This window comes from Trachymyrmex cornetzi, unplaced genomic scaffold (genome assembly GCF_001594075.2).
Source record: "Trachymyrmex cornetzi isolate Tcor2-1 unplaced genomic scaffold, Tcor1.1 scaffold299, whole genome shotgun sequence".
Taxonomy (NCBI): domain Eukaryota; kingdom Metazoa; phylum Arthropoda; class Insecta; order Hymenoptera; family Formicidae; genus Trachymyrmex; species Trachymyrmex cornetzi.
In genome coordinates, this window is record NW_017297680.1 from 1,283,096 (window position 1) to 1,307,782 (window position 24,687).

Genomic DNA, 24,687 nt, shown 5'->3' on the forward strand with positions numbered 1-24,687 from the left:
TACAGCATATTAATAAACAGTGATTTGTTATATTAATAAATCCAGTTATTAGCTAATAAAAAATACTCAATAAAATATTCATAATATCTATTAAAAGTTCATTATATCAATGAATTTAAAGTCAGTAAATGTCATTCATTGATATTATGAATAACATTTTTTTCAGTGTAACAATAGCATGATCTATATTATACAGTATTCTTTATATGTAACTTTTTATTATATCGATTACAAGATTAAATACTATTTTCATTTCAATCTTTTTATATTCTTCACAAAATCATACGAAACAATTATAAACTTCGTCAAAATATCCCTATTAAATTTCTTATAATTAGCGCATACTCTCTCTCTCTCTCTCTCTCTCTCTCTCTCTCTCTCTCTCTCTCTCTTCGAAGGAACCTTGATATTTCTTTTAATATTGGCGAGTCGCCAATTTCCCAGACGGTTCCCGCAACGGACCCCGTGATTTTTCGTCATGTTCGACGAGGAGAGATACCGCGAAGATGCAAATCGTGTATGGCCGTATCGCGTCCCGTTCCCGCGGCGATTTGCATATTCCATGCTTTTCGATATCTGTCCAAGCTAGTGTACCACATCTGGCGTTTCGAGGTAAGTATTACACTCTCATGGCGGCGAAACGTAGCCAGCCCAGCAGTGCCATTTCCCACCGATATCTGCCCATCGAGGCTCGGACTCTCGCGCGCAACGACGATTTTCCGACGAACGTGCATCGTCAGTATCGTTTTTCCCTCGCTACTTTTTTCGCACGCAAAGATCACGTTGGAAATACAATTTCTAAATTCCCGTCCTAAATTCACCGCGTTAACGATGAATCTTCACGCGAAATTTCCCGCGCGGCACGATCGTATTAATGACAATTTCGCACGCGAGATTTTTTACGCGCCAAGGATGATTTCTTATGCGGGTTTTTTTTCGCACGATAGTCGATGAAACTGACTTCGCTTGATATATATGTTTTTGCACGCGAACAACAAGGCACTATAATGCCAACACGACATGCTACATTTTTCTCGCGAAATTTTTCAAACGGCAAATTTGTCGCGATCTCGCTTGCAAAATGTCGCAAAGCGCACGTCGTCTGTTCGAGTGCTAAGAGCAGAGCGGAACAAAGTCAACGACCGGCTGTTAATCGACTTTACATGATAATAGGCCGAAGCGAATCGTGCCACGGTTGCCTCCTCTAGAAAGTTCGATTCGTGTGCAGGAAAGTCGATTACTCCGAGAGACAAGAGGTTGCTCGAAGACCTACGACGTTCCGATAGAGTCCCTTTTAAGCCGGACTTGCAACGAGCTCCAGAACGAAAGAACGCAAGCACGTCCCGCGTTCTCTAGTCTCCTAATCCTCCTAGAATCGAACCTTTATTTATTAGCTTCGCTCGAGTTTCGTTCGAGTTCCACTATCCTTTGACCTATTTTTATTTTTAAGATATAACAGTTCTCTATGGATTATTCATTCTAACGTTTTTGTATTTTACTTTTTATACATTTTTAAGCTTCTATTTTTGGATTTTACATTTTTTAAATCCAGAGAAATCAATACATATATTCAACAAAGTTTTGAGTAACCTTTTTAAATTGCTTTGTTGATGATAGAAAAAGAAATTTTCAGATACATTTCACGAATTAACTCCACATGACTGAGCCAGTTTCATTGACATAGAATTATTTATGACATTTATGCAAACGCAAACTACGACAATTCTTTCCCTTATTTTCTCGCTTCTGACGTCATAAGACCAAACTCTTAACTCCGAGGTGAGGTAGCTCGTAAACATCGCATAGGGAATAAATTCTTAAATTAAGGAGCACATACTAAGTGGAGAGCCTTTCTTGAATACGTGAAGCATGTATTTGAATAATTTTGCAACGCCACCGTGTCCTTGGACCACGAGAAATACGATTTTTATTTTCCTAGCGTAGTTTTCTGTAGCAATTAACATTCGCGCGTTGACAATGTACTTTTCATTAGCATCGTGAAATTGCTAGACTATTTAAGTACCTTTGGATCTTGTGACATATAATATATTGAGCAAAAAGCTTATTACACTTATATATAGAAGAAAGAAATTTTATTAATAATTTTGTTAAATATACGGAATGTATAATCGACGATAATTAATCTAAAATTATAAAATCGACTGTTTACATTTTCAAGTAACATATTTATTTTCTAATAAAGTAATAATTTTATATGAATTACTATTTTAAAAGTAAGTTATTTTCTAATAAATATTTCTATAAGAAATAACTTTATCAAAAACAAAAACAAAGAAAGAGTACTTAATAAGAGTTTTTCCGCGGTAATTCATGCGATACAGAAGTTTATTATACAAATTACGATAAATCAGACGTTTCGGCTTACTTTCGAGCCATCTTCAGTTTATCTGACCAATACAATATAGAGCAATTTCTATGGCTAAACGAGATAACTTTACATTCATTAATATTATTATTAATAATGCTAATAATATTATTAATACTTGGTTCAAAATTATTATGACAAAAAGTTTTGTCGGTGCGGTATTTTGAGTCGCGAGAGAGTAAGCAAGGAACTTTGGCGCGTTTGAGTCGATCACCGGTCTCGCTGGTATTCAGTCGTTACTGGACCGTGGTGAGCACCAGGCATCAGGTGGGCGTAGGTAGTACCTACGCACTCTCGAGAGAACCCGGAGGCACCTGCGTGCCGCCCACGAGGCAGCCAAGGCACTTCGGGCAAAAGCGTCTCGGACAGCCGTTGCCCATTCGATTCGATTAGCTGGCGAGCGATGAAGATCTTAATGTTATTCGCCGCGTAATCGCCCATCTGAAATCTCCGCTTCTTGAAGATAGATAAATGGGAAAACGCACGCGCGCGCAGATAATGAAGCTTCCGTGTACATTGTAGCAGATGGCCGAAGAAGATGCCAACTACTAACTGTCAACTCCCATTCTCTGTTTTTCCTCCGGAAAAGATTCTTGCAGACCGTGCGATTCAAATGTGATCGTCATGAATATTACTCAGGAATATTATTACAACAATAAATGCTTTAATTTTATAACATACACATTTTTCGATCTGAAAAAAATTACTAAATTTTAATAAATATTGTATCAATAGTGCTATAACGAAATATTTACTAAATTTAAACATATATTTATTTGATTTAAGCATAACTTTTTTATTTTGAATAAGTATTTATTTACTGTAAGTAAATATTTTGCCAGTACCACACTGAAAGAAAAAATTGACAAACAAGTTGTAAAAATAAACAAGTCTCGTTGAAAAAAAATTGCTGAATTTAAAAAAATATTTGTTTCAATACACTGAAAGAAAAGATTGGCTGCTGCAGCAAATTAGATGTAAAATATGGCATCAATTTTTAATTACAACAAGATGCAACAGCCAATTTTTGGTTGCTGCAGCCAATTAAAAATGCTATATACCATATTTAACCATCTTTTTTGCTGCAACAACCAATCTTTTCTTTCAATGTATTGAAACAAATATTTATTAAAATTCAGCAATTTTTTTTCAGTGAGGCTTATTTATTTTTACAACTTTAATTACTCAAATCTAAATTTAAATCGCTATGGCCGATGTTCATACTCCGTTCTTATTTTAAAACCGTCAAGTAATGTGTTAGGATGTTAATATAGCTTTCTTATTGGCTTATGACATCTTATATTTAAGACAGTCTTAAATATAAGCATCGCGACTATGAATACCGCCCTCTGAATGTTATATTCGATGCTTTTGAATTGAAAGGAAAAGTGTTCCACAGGCTTGATGAATGAGAGAAAAAAGGACGAGCATCTCGTCAATAAATCCAACTTTCGAAATATATGCGTATTCATAATGACTTACAGGAAGTAATATTACAGAGATTAGACTTTGCGTGTGGCTTTCGTGATTTTAGACGAATTGCCATTGGCTTTGGTCTTTTAGGTTCTTCTTGTTACTATTATTGCCGAGAATGGCTTTCCTATCAAATTTGATGAATGCGAGCGCGCGATCGGTTATTTAAGAAAAACAAAACGCAGATTTCTCTTCTTAATGAAGTTCCACACGAACGTAAAATAAACATTATTGAGATACTTATGTACTTTTCTAATTGCACACTTTCCCATTTCTATTGATCATTTTGACAAAATTCCGCTTCACAAATCTTCTTTGCGGAATTAATAACGATGATTTTTTTTACATTTCACGAAATATTGTCTTACGTTTGTATTTACATCATATTATGTAATTACATTATATTATATTACAAAGATTAAAAAAATTTTTAATTGCATCTAAAATAAATTTATTACATGTTTTCTGTAATTTTTTCTGTAATTAATATTAATATTTTATTTTATAAATGCTTTTTAATGATACGTGAAAGACATCATATTACACACTAATTTTAGAAGGCCGACCACCTGATATAAAATTATACACACATATGATATAAGGCTTAATCATTCCAAGAATCATCTTTCTAGCCACGATTCAGCATCTCCGCGTTACTTCCATAAATCATAGCCTTTATGATAGCTTTTGAATCGTAAATCACAGTTGGGTATTTTAAGGCACTTTATTAATCGTATCATTCGCTTTATTAATTGCGTTACGTAACGCAAGTCTAGGAATCTTTATACAAATAAACAAAAGAGCGATCTGCTGCTTCATGGACGTGGGCTAAAAGTCACCGAGAAAAAGTCACGATTGCGCTATTTGTCGAAACCACAAGTGTTTGAGTATCTTCGCGTCCGTAACCACTCACATCATCCATTAAAAGATGTTTAAAATATTCCTATTAATATGCACCTTGTATTCCACGCAGTTTGCTCGTTTCGCCCACCTTCGATTAATTTATCGAATAGCTAATTGTATTTTGATTACTTCCAGACGGCATTCATTAGCGCTTCGTGTACCACGCGTTTATTCCTTACCACAGATGCATATGACAACAAGAGAGAGAAAGATACCGTGACAAATCTATTCAGACAATATTATGTCTAATATCGTTTCTAAATAGACCTATACGTCTCATATTTGCATAAATATCTGTGCACGAGTATCAATAGTTGAAACACATGCTACTAATCTTATCGTATTCAACAGTGAAATCGTGTCTAGCAATAATTCGAAAATTACGGTTGTAACTTTGACTTCGTAAATATATTTGTTTTACAGAGTAAAAATTTCAGAATATGATAAGTTAGCATCAATCAATGTTATTGTGCTTTTAACATATGTATGTATATTTTTCTTACACGAACACGGAATAACATGCTTATGCATGCATATTTGATATTTTTTATTGTAGCACGCTTTACGATATATTTTATTGCACGTCCTTCAATGACCCAAGGACATCTTTTTTCATATCTCATTTTTAAACAAAATGTAACGCGTCCCCAGGATGGGACGTTCTTGAGCCACTCTTTCTTGTTGAAAATTAAGATTTGCTTACGCGTCGTCACGTAAATAATTCTTCTTCACGGCGAGATGCACGCGTGCGTGAGTGGCGCGTTCTATTTATACGCAATCCGCGTGTTCGCCAGCAATAAAATCGTGGCGCAAATTCGGATGAGGTAAGGTCATCAGCGTGAGAGCGTGGGAGTACTTTCACCGCGATGTAAACGTTATTACGGCCAAAGCGAAAAATGCGAAACATAATACATAATGCCGAAGGCATGCTGGTCTCACTAAGAGAAGCGCCCGTTAAAATTCCACACGTTGACAAATCGCGGTAGCCCCTTTCCAGTGCTCAGAGTAACGACAAAGCGCGCAATACCTGGTCTAACGGCGTTAATCACGATCGAACAGCTGAACCGGTACCAGTGTTATGGTGTTATCGCTTGCAGTCAGTACAATTTTTATGCAAGATCTCGTTTCTATAGATATTTGCCCGTTAAATTCTCTGTCTCCACCTGGACTTTACGATCCGTATCTATTTGTTATATAATATTTATGGTTGATATAAAATTCCCCATAAAATTGTTATGTTCGAACGCAAGGTTTGCAATTGAATTCCTGATGTCAAAAAATTACGAATATTATCCAAAGTAAATACTCCACGACGCACCCGCTCGTGTAATCTATAAATACCTTTTCTTTTAAAGTGAAATAAAAAGTGAGACGTGACATTTAAATATGACTTTTATGCGACACCAAAATTTAATAATTTCTGATTCATTAATAATATAACATGACCGTCAATTAGCATTAATGAGATTTTATGTATGACGGCAAATTGTAAAACATGTGAAAATGTCATATAAAATGACGTAAAGGTTCAATATATAACAGCCAATATTTTAATAATTATAATAAACATTGATGATAATTTCAATTACGCAATTCTTTTGAGGACATGACTATTATTACGACTATCTCCAAACATTCGGATGACTATACTTTCTATTTAAATTTTTAGGCAACATTTCGCGAAAGATTCTTCTTGCTTATCCCAAGACAAGTCACTTCTCGCTCTTTCGAAGAAATCAAAACCGCTTCGATTTGACGAAAAAAACTCTCGTTGACCAAAGAAAATGCGTACGAGCGTTCTCGTGGCTTTTATGCTAATACCTATAAACTTCGACCCAATCGTCGCTGTTATTATCGAGGCTACTACGACCGATCGTAAATCTCTCGCACGACGGCTGGACGTTTCAAAAATGGCTCCTTCCGAGATTCGCGCGCACTCGGGAGATTCGAAGGGAGACGTGTGTGCATGCTGATGCACGCACACACACAAAAGTATGCGCATACCGCTCGTATAGACCATTGTTGGTACTCTCGAGCAGAGCCGTCTCGCCATATGCGGCAAGGCCGCCTGTCCGTGTAGTACTGGATCTCATAACGGGCTCCGCATACTCTCTCGCTGTTATCGCAGAAAAAACCCGGAAAATATGACTGATTTTCGCATCATTCTCTTCGATCCTCTGTACGCAAATATTTAAACGTCTTATTTTACAATGTTATTAATCATTATGCATTAATTATTTTTCAAAAGGCATAGATACATAATAAAGAAATGTATAATAAAGACAAAATTTTCATCTGAAAACTATGATTCGATAACAATATTTCAATAAATCTATTCTGTTTACACTGAAAAAAATTTTGATCATTTTTGATCCAATGAATGATCGTTAATCAATAATTAATTAATGTCCGACTTAATGTCAGTTAATTCATTGATACTGGATTTATTTATATAACTACATATTCATTTTTGCAATAAATTCTAGCACTAGTTTTATAATCTAAATCATTATGAGAATTTATTAGACCAATTTCCATTAATTTAATGAATATTTTATTGTATTTACGTACAGTTTTGGTTCAGTGTAGTTTCCTGTTATAATAGTGCATCATAGTGGGATGTCCTATAGATAGATTAAAAAAATTAAATGAACGCAAAAGGAGAGGAAATTAAAACAGCACACCTATCGTTCTTGTTAAGGCCTTTTATTAATCTTTTTATATAGTTTTTGGTCAATTTACAACTGTTCGTAGATAAAATAATGTAACATAGGCAACGTTGCATATAATAATAATAGCAATTAATCTTCATTATTCTCTTGATGATAATAATCGTAATAATAATACTAATAGTAATCGTCGTCATCATCATAGCGATAGCTGCAATAATAATATTAATATTATTGAGATAATCGTCGATATTGCTTAATCGTTAACGCACGGCCGTGAAATCGCTGGGGTTACAAAAGCTTAGGACTAAGGATTAGCCATCCGGCGCCTAAGATATTACGCGCTGTAAACGAGAAAACGAGTAAAATATTTCTCTTATTATCAAATCGTTCTGGTATACTGTTACGATACTATGACTCTTAAGAAAAGCGAAATTCAGCCGAGTGCAATTTTCGCAAAAATGCAGGGATCGTTTTGAATAATCGCCTCGGATCGATTGTGTCGTATCGAATTATCAATGTCGATGCACGAGTACTTGAGATTTCACTGCGATGCTGCATCATACGATTCTTCATACATGAATAAATATATGTTTTTCCAGTATAGATAAATATAATATTTTTATCTGTTGTTTCATGTATTTATATAGACAAATATAGTATTTTTATTTGTAATGTCTCATACACATTCGTTCTATCTCAAGATTGGAAAATAAATATTGGAAAATAGGTAGATGAAGGTAATATCGATTGAATTTAAACCTGAAAGAATTGGGGTTTTAAGAGGAAAAGAGGATCAAGAAAGGTACGATTTTTTGGAGGATAAAATTGATTATCTTATATTTACGCACGCGCGTGCAATATGAATCTCTCTAGTGCTCGGCTACTTCTGATTTTCGCTGAGAATGGTGTTCGGTAATTCAGTATCTCGCATACTTAACCCTTCAATGATGAATACTCTATTCTCCATAAAGAATTTTCATGAGATATGTATACGCTAACATCGACATACTTGCATTATTATTTAAGCGACTTTTTGATTTTCATGATATAATTTCCAAAGAATTATGCCACTACGCTAGCGTTTCACACTGTAAAAAATAAAATGTTAATTTCAAAATTAAATTAATGAGAATAGGGCTACAAGTCAAGCAAAGTCTTGTGATGCTATATTATTAAAAAACAAACAGTTTATTAAAACATACGACATTTCAACCCCAATCGGGTCATTCTCGATATTAAAACGATAACGCAATTTAAAATTTAAACAGAATTATACATTAACTAATCATTCTAATAACAACAAATTATAAAAACATATTACGTAATTATAAGAATAAAAATTATAAAAATATATTAACTAAATTTATTAATATATTTTTGTTCTTATAATTACGTTATATATTTTTATAATTTATTGTTATTAGAATGATTAGTTAATTCCATTTGAATTTTAAATTGCGTTATTGTTTTAACACATTGAGAATGACTCGATTGGGGCCAAAACATGTGTTTTAAGAAATTGTTTGTTTTTTTAATAATATAACATCAAGACCTCTTGCTTGACTCTTAGCCCTATTCCCATTACTTTAATTTTATAAATTATTTGAGCCTTTTTCTTATATTATTATTAATTTGCACTTAAATACGTATAGTGGACTTTCTGAGACATGCAAAAAGTCCACTATATGTCTTTAAGTTAAAATTAACATTTTATTTTTTACAGTGCACGTATCGAGAAATTCAAATATAAAAATACGTATTTTTTTTTCATAAACTAACGAGATGCAACAAATAACCCATTGTTAATCGTGACGATGATTGTCGAAGGGTTAAGTCAGCTTAACTTAGTAGAACATATTGTACACTTAGAAAACGAAGATATGCTTCTAACAACGCATTCATATATTTACAGAAGATAAAACGCCTTGTCCGCGCAGCACCGAACTCCAGTCGCAGGTAAGCCCGCCGTGTTTCCTCGACCATTCGTTATATGCATGTGTGCACATTCACTGGACATTATCGCGAGCCCTTTCGAAGCGAACTAAGTGATACACACAATGGCCGTCTACAGACTAGAGATCAATTTAATTATTATAAGCCGAGTAAAAGATTTGTCGCCGAAAATTGTTCACAGAGATATTTACAGGCAATGTTAATCTGCGCGTGTAGAAAACACGACATATCGTTTGTACGCAAAAGACGTATACAGGAAATCACTTGAATTCCGAATACGGCTCGAAGCTAATCCTTACTATATCAGGATATTCGCCTCGATTCTCGCGTATTTCCTACATAGTGATCGACTGTAAAACGTACATCTAGCAGACGATTAAAGAAGACTTTCCTGAAAGATTCGGCGACGAAAACAAACGGAGGAAAAATCGGCAACATCATTGTTCAAGTATTGGAAACGCTCCTACTCGCGGCTGTCATATATGACTGTCTGCTACACACTGTGATACTAAAAAATATCCCTCTTTCATACTATTCGTCGATAAAATAAACCTTTCTTTCTCCGCCTTAATCCGTTACTAATTACGTAAGACACTTGGTAAAAAACTTGGCGCTACGCTTGCGTTTGGTATAAAAAACAGTTAAACACTGGAATGGCATCTGTCCGACGACATATGTTGCTATCTACATAATGCAGTCTGCTCCAGATTGGGCGGACGGGGAAGGATGGGGGGGGGGGAGGTTCATTTGATTTTTCATTCAAAGCATCTCTTAATCGATCTTCAACGTCTAATCAATTCCTTTTCTATCTCTCTCGTTCTCTCTTCCATTCTTTTCCTCTCCTTCAGCGAAGTCGTTAACGTTTAATAAATCATCTTTGATAAATATATCCAATAAACTATATAATTCTTTAAATAAAAATGATTAGGCATTATTGAAACGACAAAACAATTAAAGATGCGATTGCTACGGTCTTTTAGCGATCGTTCAAATTGTTCAATCATAATTTTGGAAATCGATCGTATTTATTCTTACAATTTTTGACTTGTTATATAAAGGATTGTATTATAGGATTTCAAAAAAATTATAAAAATTTTTGATGCATATTCTCAACAATAATTACTTAACAATACAGTAAATTACTACCGTTTTCAAAAAATTTTACATGATAATTCAATGATTATTGTTTTGAGATCAGTAATCAATGTGCATACAGAATGCAATTAAATGACTGGAAGTGAATAAATTGAGAAGTCATTAACGCAAGACTCGCCATAGATAATTGCTTACTTTTGTTTCCGCATTAATTAACTGAAAACTACGGAACGAATTCAATATTCATTCGACTCTCTGTCTCTATCTTTTTCTTTTTCATTTCATTGTCTACCATAAATGTCGCTTTATTCTTCAGCACCATCTGAGCACCACCCTGATACGTGACTACTAAGAACTACTAACTGATTGACCCCGTACCGTTAAGGCCCGTTAAGTTACTCTCCAGTCGGACGTCTTCGATCTACGATGATAGTCGTTGAAGGTGTAGGCAAAGAGCAAAAATAGAAAGCAACGTTCTAAACATCGAACTATTTGATGCTTAAAACGTCGATAACTCGAGCGTAAAATATAAATATTTAAACATCAGAAAGATATTTAATGTTATTACAATTTTTAGACGTTTAAATATTGAAACTTGTGGAAGTTTAAATTTTAGGGAATTTAGTTGGAATCTCAAAATGATTTTAATAAAAATTTAAATTTCAAAAGTTCTTGAATTAGAACTTTACTTGTTAAATTTACAAAAGTAGTTAGAAAATAATTTTATAGATATGATTCAATTTTTGTAACCTGTACAAAGAATCATTTTAACTTTTCTGAAAGATGATAGTGCATCTTAAAATATTTTTTATTAATCTTAAAAGCAAAAACTAACAGTATTAATCAACAAAGTGTTAATCGTACAATTTAATTTGTTTTATTCTACCTTAACTACTGACCGAAGACATTTTATAATATGCTGTAAAAATAAATAATTTATTTTAAAAAATGATCGGCATACAATAAAATTCAGTTCTCATATACATTCTCGATTATACTCATCGCTTTTACAAATCTATAAGCTATAGATCTTTGAATTCCTCAAATACCTTTTCATTCAACTATAAAACATATTCCTATCCTTATTATGATCAAGACGTCCGACTTTATCTATCAAATCGAATTAAGAATCAAGCACGACGAGAAGCGCAATTACTTACGCGCGCGCCTGGTTGCCCTCATTGACGTCAGCACCTACTCGATCAGTCTAACTTAGCCTAACACGTGAAGGCTACCTGGTATATCTCGATCCTCGTGGCTAAAGGAGAAGAACCACCCTCAAACGGTGTCCGACGCCACGGACATCGGTCTCTTGTAGGAGAGAGCACGAGGTACCGGTATCCTCGAACATCCTTCTTGGGGTTTCGGGTCCTTTCTGGGAGTAACTGATACCTGAATGTCCTGCGGCACTGTCATCGTCCCGTTACTATCCACCCACACTTTGGCAAAGTCCATATCCACGACATTGTCGGTCGTGCTAGTCTGATAGTCTCTCAAGAGGCCTTGCAGTTTATGCACCATCTGTCGCTCGTCCTTCAAGTCGCCCAGTTTCTGCAGGATCTGGTCGAGCAACGGATTCGTCACTTTAGTGGGCGATGATTGGAGGGAAGCAGTTCCCATAGTGGAAGTCCTGATCCTCCTGCCGTTTCTATCATATTGGATACCTAAATTCGGACTTGGCCGGGATTGCAGGCTCTGTCTACCCGGACTCTTTCGTGAGAAATTCGGCGTCGTGACACACGTGGCCGGTGTAGATCTCGGATCTAAAAAGGTGTCCGACTGAATACTGGCTCTTCGTCTGGTCTGTCGGCCATTCCATGTGGCACTACTACCGACTGGCGCTTTGGAGGACTTGGGTGCAGTTACCGGCGACAACACCTTACTGAGACTTCCGGTCGGCGTTGACTTTCGTAGCGTTCCGTAGCTTCCGTTGACCTTGTTGCGAATCGAACCTCCTCGGTTCAGTGGGCTACCTTCCGGACTGGAATTACTGTCTTTAGGCGTCTTGCTACCGGATGATGCTTTAGATAAGTTACTATTCTCTCGCGCAATGGAACCGGCACGTGGAGTTCTGTCGCCTGTCGACGAGGATGCCACGCTCCTGGACGGGGACGAAACTCGTAAAGGACTCATCAGCCTATCTTTTCGAACTACCTTACGCAGCCCTGTCTCAATGCTGTCAGTTTCCACACCAGATTTTTCCTCGGGTTCCGCTTTTGGAGGTTGCTCTGAAACAGGAAAAGAAAAGACGCGTGTTTACGCTGGAAATTCGGAGCTTACTCGCGATTCATGATTGATTAACTGTTTTGCGATTTCGATATTGATTGCTAGGAACTCAAATAAACTTAGAATAGATCAAAAATTAAAATGAGGAAAATGTTAGATAATTATTTTTCATATTAGAAAATAGAAAAAATATAGAATTTAATATATAAATATATGTTATGCATCATTGTATAACTAATAATTTTAGCAAATACTTAAATAAATGTAGATGTAAAATAGAATCAATTTTTGAATATATTTTCTAACAAGTTAACGTTAATATGTATTTTTGTTATTTTTACGTCATGCGCAATTTTCATAACATTATTATCTTCATAACATTGTTATTATTTTATTCATGAATTTATTACACTACAATTAATGAGCTCACCGAAGTTCAACATCTCTGAAAAAAATCTCTCTGTTCCTGTCATTTAAAAATTAGAAACTAGAAATTATATAAGCAGATGTTACACAATTTTGTAATTAGCATTCGAGTCTTGTCGTTTCCGTGTAGCAGCCTATTAGCGTCGTTATAGCGACATTTTCGATAAACCTGTGCACAACAATTGATATTCAGGAGTGAACTGAATATTTTTTATTATCGCAAGGTGTCAATTTTCACGAACACGTATAGCTTAGAAGTAAAAAATATTAACGATCAATTAATCAATCTCTCTTTTTAGCACATTTAATGTAGGCAAGGTAAAGGAACACAGGCCCTGACACAATTGAAAGTGTTGGTTCTCTCGATCGGCAAGAATTCATGCACCTGCGACGAAAACAAGTATAAAATCCAAGGCAAAATAAAATCTTTCATTAAAACTTCTAGGAATGATTACCATAAATTTTCTACTTCTGCTTTATATAACACGAGTTTGAGTTCATAATTTTTATGTAACTCGTTATGCAAAATTTTATAATATATAGATGTTACAGTTACGTTTCACTAAATTCATATAATTTATGTTATGTTATATAATAATTATTGATCATATATTTACGTGTTTATTATTATTAACGTTAAACTCATCAATATTGTCAGGACGTCTGATTATATATTATAATATGTATAAGATTATTATTATCAAGTTGAATATACGTATTTTTTATATTTTTATCTATCGCTGAAGAAATAATATGATGAAGGAAATTACATTATATTTTCACAAAATTTTAACAAAATTTGCACAATTTAGAATTATAAGAAATGCATGTTTTTCACATAAGAAATTAAATTTATGAATTAAAACTTATTTCTTAATATGTTTATATATTAAAATAGACTTTCGTGTTTCTCTCTCATGAGGTGATGTCACTATGCCGCATTTTTCGTCCTACATTTCATTTTCGCACATTTTGTACTCACCCACGTTTAAACTATAGAGAAAGTCCATTCTTCGCGGAAGAAGAGAAATTAGATTTTTTAATTCATGTATCGATGTCATGTGAGAATGGCAGAATGTTAGCATCAATTTTGTCAGAACAAACGTACAAATAGGATAATTATAGAACCTTTTTCGCTGATTCTGAAAGAAACTCCCCAAAATACGGTTCGCTGATCACGTTAAATTTAATCCTTGTTAGTTAGAAGAGTCATTGATTCTCGATAACGCATTGCATTTTTTAATCCGGTCAGCAAACCGACGCTAACGCAAAAACGTTCGTATAAATATTAACATATCCGGTTGGAGCTACAGCAGATATACGTATATCCGCGCGAACGCGAATATAACTTATAATTAAAATCCGAGAATCGAAAATCTATTTCGAGATCTCGTCCTAGTAACACGCTGCTGGTCAAACCGGATTCAACATTCATCGATCTAACGAGTCCTTGGAACTTGTTATTAAAATTACGCAAATGAATTACGAATTGAATTTGTTTTGAAGAAACCAGCGTTGACGTTCTCTGTTAAATGCAGTTAATATTAGGTTCGATATCACGATATCTATTTGATATCGTATAAGACGTTAATAGTACCTATATATAAAAAAAGTAAACGCATAATTTACGAGATTTGTAGTTTATAACGAGAAAATTATAGATTTCTTTAACATAGCTTCTGAATCTTTTATCTATATCATTGGATCTACAATTTTATTTGCAGAAAAAAATATTCTTTTCTAAAAATAAACTTATCTTTCATTTACAAAAAATTCCATTAACAGAATAGACAGAAAACATCGATTTTATGTCTGAATTCTAAAATATTAAACGTAATATAAGAATAAATGATTTTATTGGCAAAACAAAACGTAATATGAGAAATTAACCGTCTTGTATTTCATCTTATTTAGGAACTACCGCAAAGTAACGATGTTGTGTTGATTGTCAGATGACGACGACGCGCTCAGGAACGTTGGAACGAATCGAGTGAAATCGTGAAATTTTTTTTGCTACCTTAAAAAATTACACATCGTTATCAGATCTCGTTTTCAACAATATTTCATGTAAAACATAACGAATAAACATTCTTTAAAATCAACTCACATAAAATAGTTTCTTATAACTTTTAATTTTTTTTAATTTCGATGTTTTTATCTTTTTTATTTTGATGGTATTAATAAAACTGGATTTATTATTGAATAGTGATATACAGATATAATATTGAAAGTTTTATATTTACAGTATATGCTTACTGAAACATACACAACTACAAGTTAATCATTGCAAGTTTTCCAAGAAAACAATTAATTTAATCAACAATCAATTTAATCCTGCATCCGAAAAAAATTTCATGACTACAGTCTTAATATACTTTCACGGTTGTCTCGCTTGCTGGTCTTAATCGCGCGATTTTGTTTTTACTCTCGATGCCAAGGAGAAGTTCTCTCGCCCGAGTGAACGCAGATCTCCTTCGAAACCGAAGCGAAACGCTCGGTATCGCGAACGTGCTGACGCGCATCAGAGAGCACATTGCGTGCATATCTTATTGCCATTAAAAAAAGTCAAGTGCCTCGATGCACATTTTCAAAAAGTACCTGCGCTCTAGCGCCTTCGCATAAATTAGAGATGTTGATGTAAATGAACAAGTCATCGAAGGTTGCCTCTGGCGGCTTCATGTAAATCACAACAAAATCTCACAGGAATCTAATGAATCCGTACAGTCATTTGGACTTGGCGAGCTTACACACCCGAGTTTAGTACACTGCGGTCATTTACATGCATTTACACATTATATACTTTCGTATCTACACACACTTTCATATATATATATATAATATTTTTAAGTGATAGTGTGATAAACATTTCAGGATAAGTGAAATTAAGATATAATCTAATCTAAAATTAATAAGCAAAATAGAAATAACTAGATCCTTATACATATTTGATGTAGATGAAACAGAGAAAGAGAGAGAGAGAGAGAGAGAGAGAGAGAGAGGAGGGGGGATAGTGAAAGCTAAAGCTTATATTTACGTATATCTCTTAATTTAAAAAAATTTTAATAAGACATTTGTTGCCTAGAACGCCTACGGATTGTCCTTTCATTTCTCGTGAAATGTGTAACGCGAAAGTTCATCTCGATCGCGTATCCAGAATTGGATAGAACGATGTAACACCGTGAGTCAATTTAAAATTTATAATAAATGATTATAGTCTACACAAAATTATTTGTAGGTATAGAAGAAAAATATACACTGAAAATAAAAGAATATATAAAAGAAAATCTAAAGTGTATACACATAAATATAAAATATACAAATAAGGGAAAAAGTAGAAATATACAACAAATAAAATATATAAATACATATATAAATGTTTTGATGTAAAAATTTACACAGTGATCTTTGTAATCAGACATAGTATATTTTTGCAATTATTCTAATAAATTCTCTAATTGCTCAAAAAGAATCCTAAGATAATTCGCATTTATAGTAACGTTATTATTTTAAATATCGTATTTAAACGTCTCCAGTGTCTTATCTAGATAAATAAGTTTTTCTGTCGATTGTATGAGTGTTTAGATATCAATCTTTAAACACAATAACTGATAAAGGAAGATATAGTCGAATTCAGAAATAAAATTATAAACTTTTATTTTTATATTAAAATAAAAGACAATATTACAATAATAAACAACTATATATACATTACACAAATTTTAAAGAAATTTAGAAATTCAATTTAGTTAAGCAACAAACACATAATTCCAAGTTGTTCAGAAACACAAACATCCTATTATTCACCGTCATGTTTCGAAAACAACTTTTTAAAGGGAAAACTTGAAATAAAGTTTCAATAAGTTTTCCCTTAAAAAAGTTGTTTTCGCGTCACTCTCTGCGAATAGGTTACTGGGTTAAGTTAGAATCGTCCCAGTCCGTTCAACTTGCTAGGAGGAAAAGCATCGGAGCGATCGAAGTGGCTGGCCGCCGCAAACTTTTTCCACTTGCGGCAATGCGTCAACCGCGTCAAGTAAGTCGAGTGCCCAGAGTAAGTACACGAACGCTCGCGTGTGTTCAAGGCGAGAGCGTACGACGAGAGTGTTATCGAGGATCGACCGGCGGCGATTGTTCCGAGGACAGGTTGCTGGGAGATCGCCCACGCTTCGAGCGATCCCTCGCATAATCGGCGGTCGTAGCACCGGCTAAATGTCAGCCCGGCCCAGAACGGTTTTATAACGCGCTCCGCGTGTCCGTGTATTTTGAATATTAATCGTCCGCAGGGTGGTCCAAATGTCGGGTCAGGCACCCGTGAACGATTTGTAGAGAGTCCGAGGTAATTTGCGGGACGGTATATCCGTGTTCGAACATACGCGAGACATGATCATGAGCTACTATCGAATCTCGTATATGCGAGATCTTCCTCATGTTTGCAACTGACAAGACGGTCCCGATGAATCGATAAAGGCCCGCCCGATCCCACGTCAACGACACGTAATTAATGCGAGACGTTCAAATAGTAAAACATTATATACGCGCGTATGTGTGCGTAGATTCGTATAAATTCTCAATAATTTGTGCACATTGTATGTAAATCGCGTGGGATTTATGCGACAGTTCGATCGGCTAGAGATGCAAACTAGGACTTTCATCGCGCGGGGTCGTAAGATAGCTTTTACAAACTCATTTAAGCATACATATGAACCAACGGAACTCTCAGATCTTTACAATTTCTGCTCGTTATTGAATTATTCCTAAGCTTAAATGGCATTAACGAATTATTTTAGATCGTGAGAAAATATACCATTGATAAACCGTGAGATTATATTTAAATCGGGCTATTATCTGTGACGAAATCTCTAAAGAATTTCCTTAAATAGACGCGTCGTCATATCTTTATCAAAATGGCTTCAGTAAAAGGTTATGAGAAAGCATAGTAAATTGAAAAAACAAGCAATTTGTGTATAAATCTTTTCACCACGACTGTGAACGAGAAGAATTTTGCTGGAGTATCTAAAAATGTAGGTAGATGCAGATCTGAAAATAATTATTGGAATAATTTTATTGGACAAAAATAATGTAGAAAACTTAAGCATAATAAGCAATGCTGCAAAAAGTTTCAACATTCTGACAGTCAGTTCGATATCTAATTATTTTGATAGTCCAACATAATTATTTTTAGATCTCTATCTAAATTTTTAGATACTTCATCAAATGTTCTATTCGTATGGCATGTCCTGTTTAGAAACAACCTGACAGAGTTTAAACACGTAAAAGATCGATCGATTTTCAAGGTTTTATATTCAATGTGTATCACACGATCGTTTGCTTTTTTCACAAAGCAACTTTCTCTGCGCGTAATATCTTTTTCTTTCTTCTTGACAAAGAGAATTTATCGCCTCCATCTATCGTCGCGTAAAGCGCCGCCTCTACCGGGGAATTAATTTGTCGTTGTCGATATACCCGCGAGATCGACAGGCGGAGATAAACGTCGCGCGCGCGGCGAAGTATTAAATTCCGCTCGCGAACGCTCGATCTCGTTCTCTCTATTTTCGCGTACGAAGCACCTTCTCGCTTCTCTCCATCGCCTAATCGAATTTAATCTCTCAATTCACATCGGTCTAGTTTTTTTTTTTTTTTTTTGCGTCCCTCGCCCTGACACGCGACATCGCCTCCATCGCTCGTACAATGCGTGTTTGTTCATCGACCGCGACGTGCCTCCATGTCTCTCTTTCTCTCTCTGTTTCTCTCTCCCCTTCGCCTTCCCTCTTTTTTTCCGTTTCTTTCTCTTCTTGTCCCTCTTATTAATTTCGATGACTCGCTCGCGGATGATGGCGAGTGCACGTCCAAACGCCGGACACTCAAGTCTGATCGCCGTATTCACTCGAACAGCGAAAACGAACGTCGCGAGACCTTATCAATCTCCACGAACAGGAACGATCAATTTTACCATTGAATAAGATGGTGTGTGTGTCTCGGATATACATAAAAGGAACGAATGTTTTACTTTCGCTGTTGCGAAATACGGAGCAGCGGTTACTGATTAAATCCCGTGCGGAACGCGATATCGGGAATACAATATGTATGTAGGGTCCACTTACTTTGACAATCGGCAACCGTGGGCGAGCCCTGTGTGCTGGCGGAATTCCCGTTGGCGGTTGATGACTGGACGGCACCGAGACTACGGTAACCCTCGTCGGACACCTCGCTGCAATTGTCCGAGTGCTCTCCGTCACCGTGCGGCGACTTCTGGGTGTTCGCCGTAGTGTCTTTGCCGAAAGTCTCGAGGGTCGGCTGCTCCTCCTTGCTCGGCGTCGGGCTGCGGCTACCGCTCGAATCCTCGCTGCACTTGTAGTTGTAGATGGACGGTTCGTACTTTGGTGTGTCGTCCTTCTCAACGGCTCGGCGTGCCACGCCACCCTCCACGACGTATCGTTTCGCGAACTCGCCCGGCACCTTAAGACCGCTCTCCTAAACAGCGCAAAAAAGTCCCATTGTATCTTTTCTCCAGTGTATTTTGCTTGCAAAAAAAAAATTATGAGTACCCTGAGAGAGAAAAATGAGTGCAATTACCATAATTTAACTATAATTTACAATGATTTTCAGTATCAACTATATATTTTTTGGCAGAGCTATATAAATATAGTTATTATTACTAACATAACAGAATACTTACAAAAAATGGAGTCCTAACCGTAATTATATAATTATAGTCATAAATATTGAATACTTTTCTTTCAGTGTAATGCGGAAAGAGAGAGAGAGAGAGAGAGAACGAAAAATTGTCACGAAGTTTTAACATGTTAAGTTAATATACTCAAAAGTAATTCCGCTATGTCTTGAAAAAAATTCAAGTTTTTAAAATATATCAAAATTTACAACGTTCTTTGTTCTAAAAGTTATGTGAGGCTTTCTCTAGAATTTTCTTTCGTAGAATAAAAGATAAACTTACTCGTCCATTTTCCTGTAGTTTTCCGTAATACGTTGGCGATCGCGCCTCTTCATTAGCATTTCTTCTGGACGAATCTGTGTTTTTCCGCGGTGTCGGGCTTCTCGATCTCAGATTCGCTCTAGGCGTCGGCGACCTCGATCTCTGCTTCACCAAGTCGGTCTGGTGATTAGGGCTCGCCAGCAATTTTCTATGCGGCGTCGGACTTCTCGAGCGCTTCTTCTGCTCGTCGCACGATTGCTGCTGATGCTGTTGTTTGTTGCCGGCCGTCGGTCGGTGAGGTGTGGGCGATCGCGAGCGATTGCTGGAAATGCTTCTGGGTGGTGCGTGCAGCTGCGCCGATTGTAGATTCTGCACCGAACCGACGCTCGACGCGGAACTTCGTCGGGTTCTTGGAGGTGATGATCTGGTGGCGGAAACAACAACCGGGTGTTACGGTGGAATTGATGTTGGTCGTTACCAGGTCGTGCTGACCGGGTGTGCACCGAGAAATTTTCAGTTTCCGCGATGGCGACGAAATGTCACGACGTGTACAGTATCGCCCATAAGTATCGTGAACTTAAGATAAGATCAGGAAGATTTATAGGAAAAATCGTCAATGTTAGTAAAGTTACTTCACGCCTATTTCCCGTAAAAATTGAAGGAGATATAACACACACGGTACGGTATAACATATGGTACAGTCTGCTTTCACAAAAGACTATTTCTCTTTCATGTAAATCTATCGCACTTACGGACGGTACTGTAAGCTATTGCTATATAATGTATGCACAACTATGTTTATGCATCCATTTTACTATCCTATATAGAGTGACTTGCGATAAAATATCCATAGCTCAGACAGCGTATAGCTAATGCAACATCGGATTTACAAACTGGATGGTATTTACACTCAAAACGTAGAGATAGGCGTATCGATGGGCGATGATCATAATCGTATATGATTAGCATTGAATATTGAATATTAAATGGAGTTTTCAAAATGATAAAAATTTTGTTATTTCACCATTTAAAATTCAAAAACACTTCGTGCAAGCTTGCACGAGATAGTATAAGAGACCAAAAATAAATGTCTAACGTCGTATAATTTTAATGACGCGGTACTAAATGAATGCGTAATTAAAACTGAAACTGAACTGTGACAAAGAAAAGATAGACGCTCACCGTTCATAATGCACCTGCGCGTTACCGAGATCAAAGGATCCACCAGCTTTTTGAATGAGTTTCGCCGAGATCATCGAGCGGTGTGCTAAAAAAATGGTACAAAAATTGATCGTTAAATTTGTCAGGATGCAACTTATTTAACAAAAAGGATCTGATAAAAACAAGTGCGATACTCACAGTTTCTGCATCGACATGGATCGTGTTTCTCCAAATAGTGGCTGAGGGTATCCCATCCGCCGCCGACACGTACCATCACGTGACTACGCAAAACCCGGACGTAAATCGTAACCTTGGTGTCGCCGATTCGATATTTGCCCTCAGCCACATGAATCATCGGGAACTGTGTCGGACATGTGCATTCCTCTACTATGTCGCGAACCTGAAAGCAAGAAATAATCGCGGCTTTATAATACGATATAATGTAATATTTTATATGTATATTACAAAAAGAAGATATTTATTTTATGAATTTCTCAATTTCTTTAATCTTTTTCAGCATATTTATAACATTAAAACGTTGAATTAAATTTCTTTTTTTTCTAACAGATAAAAAAAATTCACAAAGAGCATATATTTCCTGTTTTCATTACTTTTTAAAATCAATATATAACATTCTTCTTATAATAAGTACGTATAGCATTTTTGTTCGACAACATTCAAATATAAAATTTTAATATCAAATACATAAATCGATATTTTCAATCATTAATTGAATTCTTTGTCTGTGCACATTTCAACAAATATGTTCTTTAAATTGGAGAAATAACACGAATGATATATTTTTGAATTTGGATTTTTGAATCCTAAAGCATACGTGATAAAACTGTATTGATAGATCGTTTTCTTCTCTTTGAAGCATCACCAAAACTCAACCTGGTTTATTTATTGCATTATTTTGCGGACAGAAATATCGCCGAACCGAAAGGAGAGAGAATACGCCTTCGATAATTAATAGGAACGAAACAAAGTTCTTGGAAGCCATGCCAAGATGGGTTCCAGTAGACGTCCGTCGTTTCGTTAACAAGGCCGCAGAGAGCAGGTAAAACCGCTCGAGTTCGTCTTTCGAGTCGCTTTCAGCGACGGTCGCTCGCTGAGTCACGTTGAACAAAAACGCAGAGTCGCTCGTGTAAGATCAATTACCAGCCCGGGAAACCTTGCTTTTCCTCACGAGAAAGTCGCTCCTGCTCGCGGCATAATGAAGGAAAGGTCGCGCGTCGCGATTTTGTTAGCCGATTCGCACGTTGCAAACATAACGATCGCCGTTTTATTCACGTAACACGAATCTCTAAAGTTGTATTAACTCATTATTAGCAGTTTTTTCGTCCAGTTAAATAGGTGTATTTCTATGAAAATTTGCGAAATAAACTGACCTTTAGCAGTTTTATTCATTTTAGTTTTATATTAAGAAATAATCAATTTCACAGATTCTACTTCTCGCAAGTGTTGGAATTTTTTCATTCGTTCGCTTGACACTCGACATTCGAAAGTCTCATAAAGTCAAATCCCAGGAAGGGCGGATTATTCACTTGACAATCAGCAGCACGGCGAAAGGGATCGTTTTCACAGATGTCTTGCAGGCGCTCGAATTAGAAAGCAGAGATAATTGCGCGCATTAAAATTCCCAATTCACTTTAAAATTGAAAGAACGTCCCTTATTATGAAACGAGCTCATTTCACCTCTCTGACAGAAATGTGAGAAAGAGATGCGCGCGACTTTTTTCCTCTATCTCGAAAACTTTCGAAACGCTGAATTCAAGTTGACGAGTTCAACTGGAAGAAAGAGATAGGCAAGTGCGTAACTCACGTCTCTTTATCGCTGAATAATAAAATAAAATTGTTCCTATAAAGAAAATTGTGCAACAATTCATGCTTGTGTACGTCTCTGTATTTACGATTATTACGATCGTTATGCAGTATTACTTAATTTCCATCGAAAAATAAATGGCGCGAGCATTTCGTCTTTTAATGCTTAATTGAGAAATAAAAAATTTCGTGTTTTAATGCTTAATTGAGAAATGTCATGATTTTAATTTAGAAGATCTTTAATTGGTCAAATCAAAGAATGAAAAAAATTAAGACATAATTCGTCATACAAAGAAAATATAGAAGTATCATATATAAAAAAAATGTAAATCAAACGAATCATTACTTTTATCTTTTTGTTGATAATGTAGTCAAGGATAAATAAAAGTATGCTGATTATAAGTCCATACTATAAAATTTCAAATTTGTATTCAAATTTTAAACCATATATTTAAAAGTTTTGTAATACATATACATTAATTATAAAATATTGATTAATTAAATACATCCCTAAAATTGTATTTAAGGGAATCCTAAAGTAAATCTGTTTTATCAATTTTTTCAAACAAGTATTTTTTTAACTGCCTTTACAGATTTAAAAAGCCTTCTCCATAATTAAAGTATAAACCGGTAGATTTTTTATGCCAAAAAACGAAAAAAAGATGAAAAATCAGTTTTGTTACTAACTTTTAACGTCGACTCATAATAATGTTTACTTTATATACGAGTTTTATACTTCATACGCTTGGTATGTATAAAACAATCTTGGTTTGGATTAGAGATTACATGAACAATCAATGTTGAGTACTTAAAATTAGGTTTAGATACTTAATACGAAAGATTAGTTAGTTAGAAAATTTGTGTGAGTGCGATATTGATGTATATAGTATATAAAGATATGTCGATATGCCGCATTTTATCGGTAAAATAGATCCTATCGGAGTTCGGGCTTCACTTTAGGATCCCCTTAATTTTAAGAATTTAATGTATTAAGTGTATAATCTCTCTATAAAAATTACTGGGGGAATTGAAAATGTATTTTCCAATAAAGTCAAGAAACAATATAAAAATGAATGTTATATACATATATGAGACAGTTCAATAAAATAATATTTATATTAGACAATATAATTTTATAGTGGAAATAAAAATTTTCTCGCTTTATCTCAATTATTTCTTAAAAAAAATATGTTTACCTTTTATTAAAATAATTTTTTTATCCAAATTTTATAAATCGCTGCCATATATTATTTCCGAACTAAATATAGAAAAAGATATTCTTTTCATATTTTTCATTTCGTTATAAAATACATACAATACAATTAAAAATACATATAATACAATTTAAAAAAGATACAAAGGATAAACTAGGGTATTATGGCCATACGGAAAAGATGGCCATAGGCCATAATTTCTCCAATAATTGATAAATAGTGCATTTTTATAGTAATTCTTAAAGATAATCAATATTTACAGTAGTTCATATGAGTACACTGTTCAAAATAACAATATTATAAATATTATCTAATATTTTTTCTTTCGACTATCTGCAAAGTTTTGTACGTGTCTGCTAAAAACTGTTATAATGTCTAATAAATTACAGTTAAGCTGCCATAATCAACATTACATACACAATAAAG

General features: G+C 35.1%; 1 protein-coding gene across 1 annotated transcript in view; it reads right to left on the bottom strand.

Annotated features, from left to right (window-relative positions):
* Positions 1 to 11,405: 11,405 nt before the first annotated feature.
* The window catches only part of LOC108762460 (GAS2-like protein pickled eggs), a 73,642-nt gene continuing 60,360 nt past the window's right edge, over positions 11,406 to 24,687 (bottom strand). The window contains exons 4-8 of the mRNA XM_018509474.1: positions 21,422 to 21,623; positions 21,245 to 21,329; positions 20,084 to 20,486; positions 19,233 to 19,602; positions 11,406 to 12,710 (exon numbers count right to left, since the gene is read on the bottom strand). Coding sequence (XP_018364976.1) covers positions 11,761 to 12,710; positions 19,233 to 19,602; positions 20,084 to 20,486; positions 21,245 to 21,329; positions 21,422 to 21,623 — 2,010 coding nt within the window. The 3' untranslated portion in view covers positions 11,406 to 11,760. The remainder of the gene's footprint in view (positions 12,711 to 19,232; positions 19,603 to 20,083; positions 20,487 to 21,244; positions 21,330 to 21,421; positions 21,624 to 24,687) is intronic.